At 42.6% G+C, this 13,760-nt stretch overlaps 1 protein-coding gene across 1 annotated transcript in view; it reads left to right on the top strand.

The window, feature by feature from the left end:
• Positions 1–12,584, top strand: part of SH3BP1 (SH3 domain binding protein 1) — an 81,382-nt gene extending 68,798 nt beyond the window's left edge. Inside the window, exons 16-18 of the mRNA XM_075320822.1 lie at positions 986–1,100; positions 8,881–9,005; positions 12,016–12,584. Of these exons, the coding sequence (XP_075176937.1) occupies positions 986–1,100; positions 8,881–9,005; positions 12,016–12,290 (515 nt within the window). The 3' untranslated portion in view covers positions 12,291–12,584. The remainder of the gene's footprint in view (positions 1–985; positions 1,101–8,880; positions 9,006–12,015) is intronic.
• Positions 12,585–13,760: the final 1,176 nt, after the last annotated feature.

Here is a 13,760-nt window from a genome sequence, read left to right as displayed (position 1 = left end):
TGTCTCCCTCTGGGACCTTCTGTCTCCCTCCAGGCCCTTCTGTATTTTCCAACCAGATTCCTATCTTCTGCAGAAAAACATCCAAACCCTTATTTCCACCAATACCTGCGTGGGTAATAGTTCCTCATACATTAGATCTTTGGCTGAAATCAGTAAGTTTGGCCAGCTTTTATCTAATGTGCACGATCAGATTAAACATTAAACTTTCCTTAACATGCACATGATGATTGAGCCTTTGTCAGAAGACAGGAAACTTGAAAAAGTTCCTCTCAAACCCAATAATCATGACCATACAAAAACCTACACCAAGTAGAAAGGCAGAGAATGCTCATATGTTATAATGCGAGAAATAAATGGTTACAGGTTTTTTCCTCTACCTCAGTGTTCCCCAACTCCAGTCCTCAAGGCCCACAATCAATTGCATGTTTTCAGGATTTCCTAAGTAAAGCCAATGTTGGAATAATCACTTGTGCAATACTAAGGAAATACTGAAAGCATGACCTGTTGGTGGGCTTTGAGGACTGGAGTTGGGGAACACTGGTCTGCCTGGACAAACACTTCTTAAATGTTGTAGTTCCCCATGTAACATTTTTTTTAAAAAATCACCTCCTGCACTGGCATCTAAGGGAAATGTGAACACTGCAGCCGATCAGTGGCTGCTGATAGGCTACAGCTCTCCCATGATATAAGGTCTCGTCAGTTCCAGAAGGCTCGGTGCCAATGTTACTAAAACAGTAAGTGAGTATAAGTGCTGGTATGACGTGAGTAGTGAACAATCCCTTAAATACTGTATGTCTGGTTTCATAACTGTTCTATATGCCTATTGTATCCTCCATGAGTCAGTGAGCATGGACTCGTATCACTTCCCGTTCCTGTAAGTGTCTCTGTTGTGTTGGCATTTCATCTTGACATATAGGGATTTTCTATTTTACACTAAAGTATGTTTCCCCAATAACCTATTAGTCTATTTGATCACATTTTGCAGATGTGGATTTTGGGCTTCCAGATGACTATGTGACTTCTCCAGCAGTGAGCGAGGTGACCCCAGGGATTGGACACATTCCGACAGCAAACACCCCACTTCCAGACACCTCCGGCCGGTATGTTTGTTTAGTAAGGATATATTTTTGTTCGTCTACATGAGAAAATGACGGTGACAGCGACAGGCTATGAAACTGTGAAAATGCAGAAATTCATAGTTTATTACTATCTTATACTATATTTATACTGTATTATTACTACACAGCAAATTCAGTCTGATAAGCACCCTCCGCCATATACAGTTAGGTCCTGTAATATTTGGACAGTGACAATTTTGGCATTTTAGTTGTTTACCAAAACATATTTAAGATACAGTTATATAATCAATCTGGGCTTAATGTGACGACTCTCAGCTTTAATTTGAGAGTATTCACATCCTAATTTGAGTAGGGTTTAGGAATTACAGCTCTTTAGTATGTAGCTGCTTCATTTCAAGGGATCAAAAGTAATTGGGCATTTATCTCAAAAGCTCCTTAATGGGCTGCATGGGCTTTTCCCTCTCTAATCCATCATCAATTAAGCAGGTAAAAGGTCTGGAGCTGATTCCAGGTGCGGGAGTTGCATTTGGAAGCTGTTGCTGTGAACCCACATCATGCGGTCAAAGGAGCTCTTGATGGAGGAGAAACAGAACATCATTAGGCTGAAAAAAAGAACAAATTCCTCAGAAGGATAGCAAAAATGTTAGGAGTAGCCAAATCAACAGTATAGAAAGAAGGAGAAAAATCCAGTGAAAAATAGGCAGGGATAAAAAACATATTAGTTTATTCGATTCATTAAAATAATGCTGCAGCTGACCGGGCACCACATATATCCCTCAGGGATAAAACCAATGCGTTTCGACATGCACATGTCTTAAGGGTGCTTTACACGCTGCGACATTGCTAGCGATCTCGTTGGCGATGTGCACGCCAGATCGCAGATGCGATCTGCCGAGATCGCACATGTGACCGGCGCTATGAAAATAAACCTATGTGCGATCTCGGCAGCTCGCATCTGCGATCTGGCGTGTCACATCGCTAACGAGATCGCTAGCAATGTCGCAGCATGTAAAGCACCCTTTAGTCATGCATACAACAATATCTTAAGACTACAAGTTATAAAGGTAGTGGTAGCCATACAAATCACTGGGTAGTCACAGGTTGGCTTCATCAATTAAGGAAAAACAGGTACAAAAGCAAAATACAAAAACCAAAAGATCAACCTATATAAATGTCTTACAAAGATCTTGTGTGAGAATAGAAATAAATAGATGCACATAGATTATGTCAAAATTATAAGTATAACTGCAAAAAAGAAAACAATGAAAGAAACTATAGAATAAGATCCTCAAATAGCAACCAATTTATATTAATTATATTGTGTAATTAAATCCTGGCGTACATGTAGGGCCTGTGGCACTCTAGTACATAACCTAAAAATCCACAAGGATTCACAATTTAGTATTTTTTTCTTAAAGTATCCCCTATAACAGGACCAGCAGTGCAGTTACTGTAAAGGGACCGACACTTTTCTTTTTTGTATCCAGTAACGATTTTCTGTCTAATCCATTTACATAGTTTTTAGCTCTTTTTAAAGTCCACTCTGGATATCCTCTGACTTTTAACCTGGCACATACCGTATCACATTCCTTCTGAAAACGCCTATGTTCACTACAGTTTCTCTTTGTTCTAATAAGTAGTGATGGGCAGACCCGGACTGTAAAAGTCTGGATCCTACGGTCTCAAAGGTGCCCATGTGCCGGACCCGGGCCCGGGATTCTGGGTCTTTGATCCGGATCTGGCACTCAGGAAATAAAAAAAAAATAAAGGAAAAATAAAGAAAATAAAAATGAAGTGAGCACTGCCTTCTTACCAAGGCTCTGTCGTGGCTGTACACTGCTCCCGCGGCCTCTCCTTCACTTCCTGGGCCACTCATTAGTCTCATCACCGGCTGGCCTGAGATCTGTGATTGGATGTAGTCAGGTGCTCCCCCAGTATGTGTGACAGCATCTGCCTGCAACCAATCACATGCTCTGTCTGCGGGTCAATATCGTGGTAGAAAAATAAATAAAATATTTGGCGTAGGGTCCCCCCGTATTATAATACCAGCACAGAAAACGCCCACGGCTACAGGCTGCAGCCCCCAGCCGTGCGCCTATCTTGACTGCACATCAAAATAAGAGAAACCGTATGCGGCTTTTTTTTTTTTATTATTATTATTTAAATATATAATTTAAATGATCGCACTGTGACTCATATGTAGCATAGCTGAATTGTTATGGGATCTCGTATGGATTATGTCAAACCTGCATGAGTGTTTTGGGGGATAATAAAGTGGTGAAAGAGGGTGTTTTTTATGTATTTTATTCCAAATAAAGGATTATTTTGGTGTTTGCGTTTATTTACTTTCACTTACGGTACATATCAAAGGGGTCTCAAAGACCCTCCCCATGACTAATCTAGGGATTAGTGGCAGCCGTGGGCCTTTATTAGCCCATAATATTTCCCGATTGCCACCGTACCAGAGCAATCGGGAGGAGCTGGGTAAAGCTCCGGGCTGGTCGCATCTAATGGATGCAACAATCCCGGGCAGCTGCAGGCTGTTATTTTTAGGCTGGAATCTGGCCTAATAACCATAGGCCTCCCCAGTTTGAGAATACAAGCCCCCAGCTGTCGGGCTTTATCTTGGATGGGTATCAAAATTAGGGGAAAAATAGTAGAGAGAAAGGTACTCACCGGAATGGTTGTGTCAAAAAACCTTTTTATTCCATCAACAGGTTACAAGTGAAGGCATTTGGGGACGGGGGGTACACAGAGCACGTCGGACGACGGCCGTTTCACGTCTTAACTTGACCAGGGTCAAGGAAGGAGACGAACTCTAGTGCCACCTATTGGAAGTAGCTATCATAAAAGTTAAAAGTGGCTCTTTAAAAAGCCCTCCTCCCTGAAGAGACAATTTGAATATTTCCCAGAGGAACATTGCAGCTATAAGACTCCTCACCACTCACAGCCAGATTGGTTTGTTAGTCTCCGCAAGGAGAACAGTTTTCCCCTTAGATCCCACTATAGCTTCTCATATAGCCAGATCTGATCTCATACTTTGCACTGACGAGGGACAAAAACTCCCTGTCTGCAAAATGAAGTTCTGATCTGGCATAAATCCTAGGTCATATGACAAGGCTCGTTAAAGAGCCACTTTTGACTTTTAGGATAGCTACTTACAATAGGTGGCACTAGAGTTCGTCTCCTTAACAGACAATTTAGCTATTATGGACATTGCTATAACAGGATATGCTGATAGTGGTACTGTAGATATTTGTCCATTTAGAAAACCTACTCACAGCAATTCACTTTTACAGGTTAAGTCCTGTCATTCACCCCATATATAATCAAAAACATCCCAATGGGAGAACTTACTAGAACAAAGAGAAATTGCAGTGCTCATAGGCGTTTTCAGAAGGAATGTGATATGGTATGTGCCAGGTTAAAAGTCAGAGGATATCCAAAGTGGACTTTATAAAGAGCTAAAAACTATGTGAATGAATTAGACAGAAAATTGTTACTTGATACAAAAAAGAAAAGTGTAGGTCCCTTTACAGTAACCGCACTGCTGGTCCTGTTACGTGTTCAGATCCATACAGTCCACAATACAATAATTATATTCAAATTATTAAAAACTATTTACCTGTCCTCAATCAAAACCCTATTCTAGTGACCAGTCTTAATAAACATCCGGTCACATAAGTAGCCAAATGTGCACCAACATTAAGTAATATCTTATGTCCTGGTTAGTTTCTTTCATGTCTTTTTATTTGGTTTTCTTTTTTGCAGTTATACTTAAAATTGCGACATAATTTACCGTATGTGCATCTATTTATTTGTATTCTCACATGAGATCTTTGTAATACATTTATATAGGTTGTTCTTTGGGTTTTGTATTTTGCTTTTGTACCTGTTTTTATCTTAATTGATGAAGCCAATGCTGTGACCCCCCATGTGATTTGTATGGCTACCACTACCTTTATAACTTGTAGTCTTGAGATATTGTTGTATCCATGACTAAAGGCCGCTTTACACGCTACGTTTTATCTGACGATCTCGTTAGCGATGTGACACGCCCAGATCGTAGTTACGATTTGCCGAGATCGCACATAGGTCGTTTATTAGCGGTCACATGTACACATCAAACCAACGACGCAACAGCGATCAGCGATATATTGTTTGACCAAGGCGGTTGTGTGGATGTTGTTCGTCGTTGGCAGGGTGTCAAACGTAGCAATATGTCTGCTGCGTTCCAAACGACGACCAATATTTTGAAACGGAACGACGTGTTAGCGATCAACGATTTTCAACGTATTTGCGATCGTTCGGAGTCGTAGGTGTCACATGCAACGACAACGCTAACGATGCCGGATGTGCGTCACGAAATCCGTGATCCCGACGACATATCGTCAGATAAATTGTAGCATGTAATGCCGCCTTAAAACATTGTGCATGTCGAAAAACATTGGATTTTATCCCTGAGGGGTCTATGTGGTGCCAGTACCACTGCACCATTATTTTAATAAATTTAATAAACTAATATGTTTTTTATCCCTGCCTATTTTCCGCTGGATTTTTCTCCTTTCTGAGTTTTTGAAGCCCTGGCCAAGGCATTCTTTGTGCGGATCAAGGAAATCCACTCCAATCACATCCTTGGGTGAGCTGGCTGTTTTTCTATATTTTTAAATTAACAGTTTGGTACTGTTACGTCACCGCTGGAGTCTGCTCCAGCGACTTGGGTGGCATGTGTCTTCCAGCTGAAGTTGCCAGCGTTTAGCTACAGTCAAAGGGAAGACACCACACCCTTATTCCCCCTCCTGTCACATGACCACTGCCAGAGATAGTTCTGATTTCCTGGCTTCTGGTCTGCCCTGTTCTGTTTTGTGATTCCTGTGTGCTGACTTCTGCATGTTTGCTGACTACCCTTCTGCCTGCTGTTTTTGTACCTTGCTGCCCGATCCGGATTTGATCTCTGCTCCGTTTTCTGATTACGTCCTTGTCTGCCGATTCTGTCCCTGTTCTGCTATTCCTGGTTTGACCCTGCCTGGCGACTACTCTCATCGGACTGCAACCTTCCACAGGTAGTGATCTCCAGGGCCCTGTGTAATTCCAAATCCCTGTATAGGGGTTAAAGTGTTTCAGGGTTCTGGGGGTCCTGCTTGGTGAGTGGCTTCCCTCTAGTCTGTCCATTACATCCCCCCTGAGTCTGTTGATCCAGGCAGGCGTTACAGGTACATTCTAGGGATAGAAAGAGCGCATTGGTGAATTTGGGAACTCAAGAAGTCCTGGACCGCCACAGAAGACAACAGTGATGGATGATTGCAGAATTCATTCCATGTTGAAGAAAACCCACTTCACAACATCCAACCAAGTGCAGAACAATCTCCAGGAAGTTGGTGTTTTAGAATCTGTCTACCATAAAGAGAAGACTTCATGAGAGCAAATACACAGGGGTCACCACAAGGTGCAAACCATTAATCAGCCTTAAAAATAGAAAGGCCAGATTAGACTTTGTCCCAAAAAATCGAAAGAAGTCGCCCAGTTCTGGAAAAGCAGCAGAGGACGGATGAGACTAAGATCAACCTGTACCAGTATGATGGGAAGATGTATAGAGAAGGCTTGGAACGGCTCATGATCCAGAGCACAGCACTCTGGAACATATGGTGGAGGTGGTGGGATGGCCAGGCATACAGAGCTTCTAATGGCCCTGGGGCACTAATTGTTATTGATGATGTGACTGAAGACACAAGCAGCCGGATGAATTCTGAAGTGCACAGGGCGAGACTTTCTGCTCAGATTCAACGAAATGCAGGAAGGTTGATTGGACGACACTTCACAGACAGATGGAGAATGACCCAGTCATCACCAGATCTCAGCTCCATCGAGCTGCATTTCTCATGATTAAGACAAAACATAAGGCAGAAAGACCCAGAAACAGAAGCAACTGAAGTCACTGCAGTAAAGCCTCAGACAGGAGGAAACCAGCGATGGTGACGTCCATGGCTTCCAGACTTCAGGCCGTCATTGCTGCAAAGGATTCTCTACAAAGGATCAAAAATGAACAAAGTTATGGTAAAAGAAATTTGACCAATTACTTTTGAGCCCCTGAAATGAGGAGACTTTGTAGAAAAACGGTTGTAATTCCTAAACGTCTCACAGGATATTTTTGTTCAACCCCTGTAATTAAACCTAAAAGTCTCCACTTCAATTGCATCTCAGTTGTTTAATTTTAAATAAACATAGTGGCCTGCAGAGCTGAAATCACGAAGATTCAGTCACTGTCCAAATATCTCTGGACTTACCTATATCAGTAATTGATTGGAGATTGGTGATTGGGTTTTTGCATTTATTACGGACCAGTCGTCTTATAATTCTTGAGGCTCCGGAGGAACATAAGATACATATAACCCTGTATCCCAGCCATGCAGAGGTATGGTGCTGTATGTCTGAGGATGCTCTTGACTGGTAAATCCCTCCTTACGCCTAGTGGCGTAGTAATGTGATGCTAGTCAATGCTAGTAATGCTTACAGATAGTATAGATGAAAGAGTAGTCAGACAAGACGGGGTCAGGAAACAGGAGGACACAACAGGACACAAGGAGTAAGCAGAAACAAAGTCAAGTCACAGACTGAGGGTCAGAATTCCAGGAGAGTACGTATTAGATACAGGGAGCAGACAGAGACATGGTCAGGTGGCAGTCCGAGGTCAGAAATCAGGAGGTAGCGACAAGAACAGGGAGAGGGCAGAGAGGAGTCAAACAACAGTCCAGGGTCAAGAAGCTTAGATGAAAACACAAGCACAAACACGAGCCAAGAGCAGAACTGCAGAACCAGAGAGTACGACTGGCAAGGTTCAGGGAGAGCACGCTCAGTAATGAAACAGAGCAATTACCAGGAAGGTGGAGCAGAGCATCATCTGTGTGGAAGATGCTCTGCACAGAGGAATCGTAAAAAGTGACTTATGAAGCTGGGTAATATCTCTTGTCAATTTTTAATGACTACTGTGGTTTTACAGACTTTGCATAAATTAATTGTACAAGAGAATATGAGAAGATTTGTAATGCAGCTTATTATAAAAATCTGCTGTATTTTGCCTGCTAGGCAGAGACCAGTTGTTTTACTTATTTACCTTCTCAATACCTTTCTTCTCTCCCCAGTTAGGTTGGTGGATGTTCTCTTACTTTCTTTTATTATACTCCTTTTCCCCACCTGTTCACATGCTTTACGTTTCCTCACCTTGGGTCTCCATCTACCGCTGTACACTTTCCCTCTCTTGGTTAGTTGTGCATGGTGGCCTCCTCTCTGGTTCCTCAGGAGGACCAAGAAACTGGTCTGAGGTCTTTCAGGGAGCCTGGTATAAGCTGGTGTTTTTAGTTGTGCAGCTATGGGTTTTCTAGTCTGTACAGGAACCAGTAGGACATGGGTGTAGCTGCTGTATTGTAGGCTTTAGTCCTCCCTTTACATGTGTTTAAGTTAGGTATGTGCATAACACTGACTAGGTCTCACGTGCAGGCCAGTCAGGCTGCTCTCTGTAACCCTGCCCCACCACTGATTGTCAGCTCACTAACAATTTACAGTGTACACAGAAATCTGTCAATCAGTGGTGTGGGCGGGGTTATATGCAGCTCCACATTCTGAGCACTGCAAGAAAAGAGGGACTTTGGCAATACTGCACCAAGCAGTCCAGTAAGTAATCATCGTTGGAATCATGGTGTCTGCCTCTACGTCATGCGGATCACAGATTACATAGCAAAAAAATGCTGATATATTCCATTTAGGTTTCACTGTTGACGCAGTCATACTTTGGTGTCTATTGCAGAGATGCTGAACTCCAGACGGTTCCTCTAGAAATTTCTATGAAATTGGTAAAGGGGTTACCTCCTGTTGAAGCAGGAAGTAACACATCAACTCAACCGGAATCCAGCCCAACCACAGCTCGTAAAGGTGAGAAAGGGCCGTTAATGCCTTCATTATCTGGAGATTTTATGCTAAGCACTTACACACATTTATGTTAAATGATTGGCATCACTGAGGCTAATCTGCCAATCTAACGTACTAACACTAAGGAGTCTATTTTTCTGCTTTAAAGAGGACCAACCACCAGGATTTTCCTATATAAACTAAAGCCAGTGCTATACTGGCCCTATCATGCTGATTCTATACATACCTTTAGTTGTGAGATCGGATATATATTTTCTGAAATACAGGCAAGTAAAGTTTGTGAAATGCACTGTTACTTTTGATTCGTAGGTGCTGGAGAATATCTAATAGGTGGGTCGGGTTTTGATAGTTATTCCCACCCCTGTCTGCTACCTGTCCTTCCTCCCCCTGTCTCTGTTATTACAGGGGAGGTAGGAGAGAGGCAGGCAGACAGGGGTGGGAATAACTAGTAAAACCTGACCCACCTATTAGATATTCTGCATCACCTATTAATCAAGTAACAGTGCATTTCACAAATTTTACTTGCCTATATTTCAGAAACTACACATCCGATCTCACAACTAAAGGTACAGTCATATGAAAAAGTTTGGGCACCCCTATTAATGTTAACCTTTTTTCTTATAACAATTTGGGTTTTTGCAGCAGCTATTTCAGTTTCATATATCTAATAACTGATGGACTCAGTAATATTTCTGGATTGAAATGAGGTTTATTGTACTAACAGAAAATGCGCAATCCGCATTTAAACAAAATTTGACCGGTGCAAAAGTATGGGCACCCTTATCAATTTCTTGATTTGAACACTCCTAACTACTTTTTACTGACTTACTAAAGCACTAAATTTGTTTTGTAACCTCATTGAGCTTTGAACTTCATAGGCAGGTGTATCCAATCATGAGAAAAGGTATTTAAGGTGGCCACTTGCAAGTTGTTCTCCTATTTGAATCTCCTATGAAGAGTGGCATCATGGGCTCCTCAAAACAACTCTCAAATCATCTGAAAACAAAGAGTATTCAACATAGTTGTTCAGGGGAAGGATACAAAAAGTTGTCTCAGAGATTTAAACTGTCAGTTTCCACTGTGAGGAACATAGTAAGGAAATGGAAGAACACAGGTACAGTTCTTGTTAAGCCCAGAAGTGGCAGGCCAAGAAAAATATCAGAAAGGCAGAGAAGAAGAATGGTGAGAACAGTCAAGGACAATCCACAGACCACCTCCAAAGACCTGCAGCATCATCTTGATGCAGATGGTGTCAATGTGCATCGGTCAACAATACAGCGCACGTTGCACAAGGAGAAGCTGTATGGGAGAGTGATGCGAAAGAAGCCATTTCTGCAAGCACGCCACAAACAGAGTCACCTGAGGTATGCAAAAGCACATTTGGACAAGCCAGTTACATTTTGGAAGAAGGTCCTGTGGACTGATGAAACAAAGATTGAGTTGTTTAGTCATACAAAAAGGCGTTATGCATGGAGGCAAAAAACACGGCATTCCAAGAAAAGCACTTGCTACCCACAGTAAAATTTGGTGGAGGTTCCATCATGCTTTGGGGCTGTGTGGCCAATGTCCGCATCGGGAATCTTGTTAAAGTTGAGGGTCGCATGGATTCAACTCAGTATCAGCAGATTCTTGACAATAATGTGCAAGAAACAGTGACGAAGTTGAAGTTACGCAGGGGATGAATATTTCAGCAAGACAATGATCCGAAACACCGCTACAAATCTACTCAGGCATTCATGCAGAGGAACAATTACAATGTTCTGGAATGGCCATCCCAGTCCCCAGACCTGAATATTGTTGACAATCTGTGGGATGATTTGAAGCGTGCTGTCCATGCTCGGCGACCATCAAACTTAACTGAACTGGAATTGTTTTGTAAACAGGAATGGTCAAATATACCTTCATCCAGGATCCAGGAACTCATTAAAAGCTACAGGAATCAACTAGAGGCTGTTATTTTTGCAAACGGAGGATCTACAAAATATTAATGTCACTTTTATGTTGAGGTGCCAATACTTTTGCATCGGTCAAATTTTGTTTAAATGCGGATTGCACATTTTCTGTTAGTACAATAAACCTCATTTCAATCCAGAAATATTACTGAGTCCATCAGTTATTAGATATATGAAACTGAAATAGCTATTGCAAAAACCCAAATTATTATAAAGAAAAAAGGTTAACATTAATAGGGGTGCCCAAACTTTTTCATATGACTGTATGTTTAGAATCCGCATCCTAGTGTCCGTATAGCACTGGCTTTAGTTTATATAGGAAAATCCTGGTGGTTGGTCCTCTTTAAGAAATTTGCACCACTGAGTCTATTGTGCCACTCAAAGGGATTGACACCACTGATCCTATTGTACCATTTTAAGGGACTGGCCCCACTGAGTCTATTGTACCATTTTAAGGGACTGGCAGCACTGAGTCTATTGTACAACTCTAAAAGGACTGGCCCCACTGAGCCTATTGTGCCGTTCTAAGGGACTGGCACCACTAAGTCTACTGTGCCACTCAAAGGGACAGGCACCACTGAGCCTATTGTGCTGTTCTAAGGGACTGGCACTACTGAGCCTACTGTGCCACTCAAAGGGACTGACACCACTGACCTTATTGTACCATTTTAAGGGACTGGCACCACTGAGTCCACAGAGCAACTCAAAAGGGCCTGGCACCACTGGCTTATTGTGCCACTCTAAGGGACTGACACTACTGAGCCTACTGTGTTGCTTTAAGGGATTCACACCACTGAGGCTATTGTGCCATTTTAATGGACTGGCATCACTGAGTCTATTATGCCTCTCTAAGAGACATGCACCACTGAGCCTATTTTGATGCTCTTAAGAGACTGCTACCACTTAATATATTTAGCTCCTCTAAGGTACTGGCACCCCTGAGCCTATTGTGCCGGTTTATGGGACTTCCACCATTGAGCCTATTGTGCCACTGTAAAGGACTGGCACGACCACTTGGATTCACTAGTTCTTTTATATGATAAGTTTGTTTTTTGTTACAGTGAAGCGACCAGCTCCTCAGCGTCCCATTGCCCCTCCTGTTGTACCAACTCGAGGATCCACCAATAATGAGAACTCTGAAGAATTCCAAAGTCCTCAACCAATACCTAGGAGGAATATTGGCGGCAGCCTGAAAGTGCCAAACATACCCCCACCTAATCCACCCCAGCCAGCCAAGGGCCCCAATGACAAATCACAGGAAGGATGTACAGATCCCTCAAAGAAAATTGCTCCACAACCTCTACCCAGGAACCGTATTCAATCTACAGACAACTAGAGGGAAGAGACTTCTCCACCTAAACCTTGTATGTCACGCAGACTGGGCCAATAAGAGACTCATGGTGGAAATGTATTACATCTTGTGTTATGTGCTTCATGTGTTGCAGCTTCTTATATGAATCCAGTGCAGCTCCCTGGACAGGCGAGATACTACTTTTGACTTTTGTATAAAACATAGGACTGGCTCCTATGGTCATTAAAAGGTTAATTAACCCCAGTTATTCTAAGAGTTTTCATCCACACAATGTTGATGCTAAAAAATGTAAATTATCATGGTTAATAAATGATAAAATATGGTTATATTCATACACGGACTAGGGTATGGTCATAATTTACATACAGAAGCAAAGCAGGTGATGGTCATAATATGTGGTCATATATAGAGATAATCTGGACTATGGTCATACACAGAAGTAGAGCATGCTATGGTCATAATATACACTTGCAACCAAAATTATTCACCTCCCATCACAAATAGTTTTTTTAGCAAAATGTAGAAACTTTCTGTAAAATTTCTATGACACCAGCTTCTGGCAGTTCCTGGTGAATCTTGGGAATACCTCATTTCTCAGGGACAATGGCTTCCATGTCACTAGAACTCTAGGGTTTCAGTTTACAGCTGTCTTCTTCACATCCAACCAAAGATTTTCTATGAGATTCAGGTCGGGGAACTCCAAAATCTTCAAGGACTTCTTCAGAAACCAAGGCTTGGTGGAATGCAAGATGCTTGGGATCATGGTCCAGTGACACCCAAGCTTCAGCTCCTCACAGAAGACATGCAGTTTTTGCTAGGATTTCCTGATACTTGACTGAATCCATCTTGCCTTCTACATGGTCAAGATATCCAACACCAGAGGAATCAAAGCAGTTCCAGAAAATTAAAATGTCACTGCTATTCTTCACTGTAGTCATCACAGAGCCACCATCATACTTCCCTGTAGACATTAGCAAGCCCCTCCTAGCTTCACTGTGGACATCACCCAGCCTTTGCCATACTTCACCGTAGGCATCACCATGTTAGACATGTTTCTACATTAGCGAGCCCCACCTAGCTTCACTGTGGACACCACCTAGCCTTTGCTAATGTGACGCTAAACCACTAGGGGGCACAAGTTGGTAAGAATGATGTCAGGCACCTAGGTGTAATGAGGTGTACCCTAGTGGGAGAGGTCTGCAGAGTAGTCGATCTAGCTGAGTCAGAAGCCAGGAGGTAACATCAATACAGAGGGAGCAAGAGAAGTTGAGGTTGCGTGAGAGCCAGGGGTCAGTAACCAGGAAGGAGCATCAATACCCGAGGGGGAACAGCGACAAGGTCAGGGTATCAGCCGGTGTCGGAAACAAAGAGGACATGTCAGGGACCAGAGAGAGTGTAGAGCCGGAGTCACAGAAAACCAAAGGTCAGGGAACCAGGAAGTACAGTCAGAGCAGGGGAGGAGAGGGAACGGGAATGGAACAAAAGTAGTAGGAC

Source organism: Anomaloglossus baeobatrachus, chromosome 8 (assembly GCF_048569485.1).
Source record: "Anomaloglossus baeobatrachus isolate aAnoBae1 chromosome 8, aAnoBae1.hap1, whole genome shotgun sequence".
Lineage (NCBI taxonomy): Eukaryota > Metazoa > Chordata > Amphibia > Anura > Aromobatidae > Anomaloglossus > Anomaloglossus baeobatrachus.
This window is presented reverse-complemented; position numbering and strand designations above follow the sequence as displayed.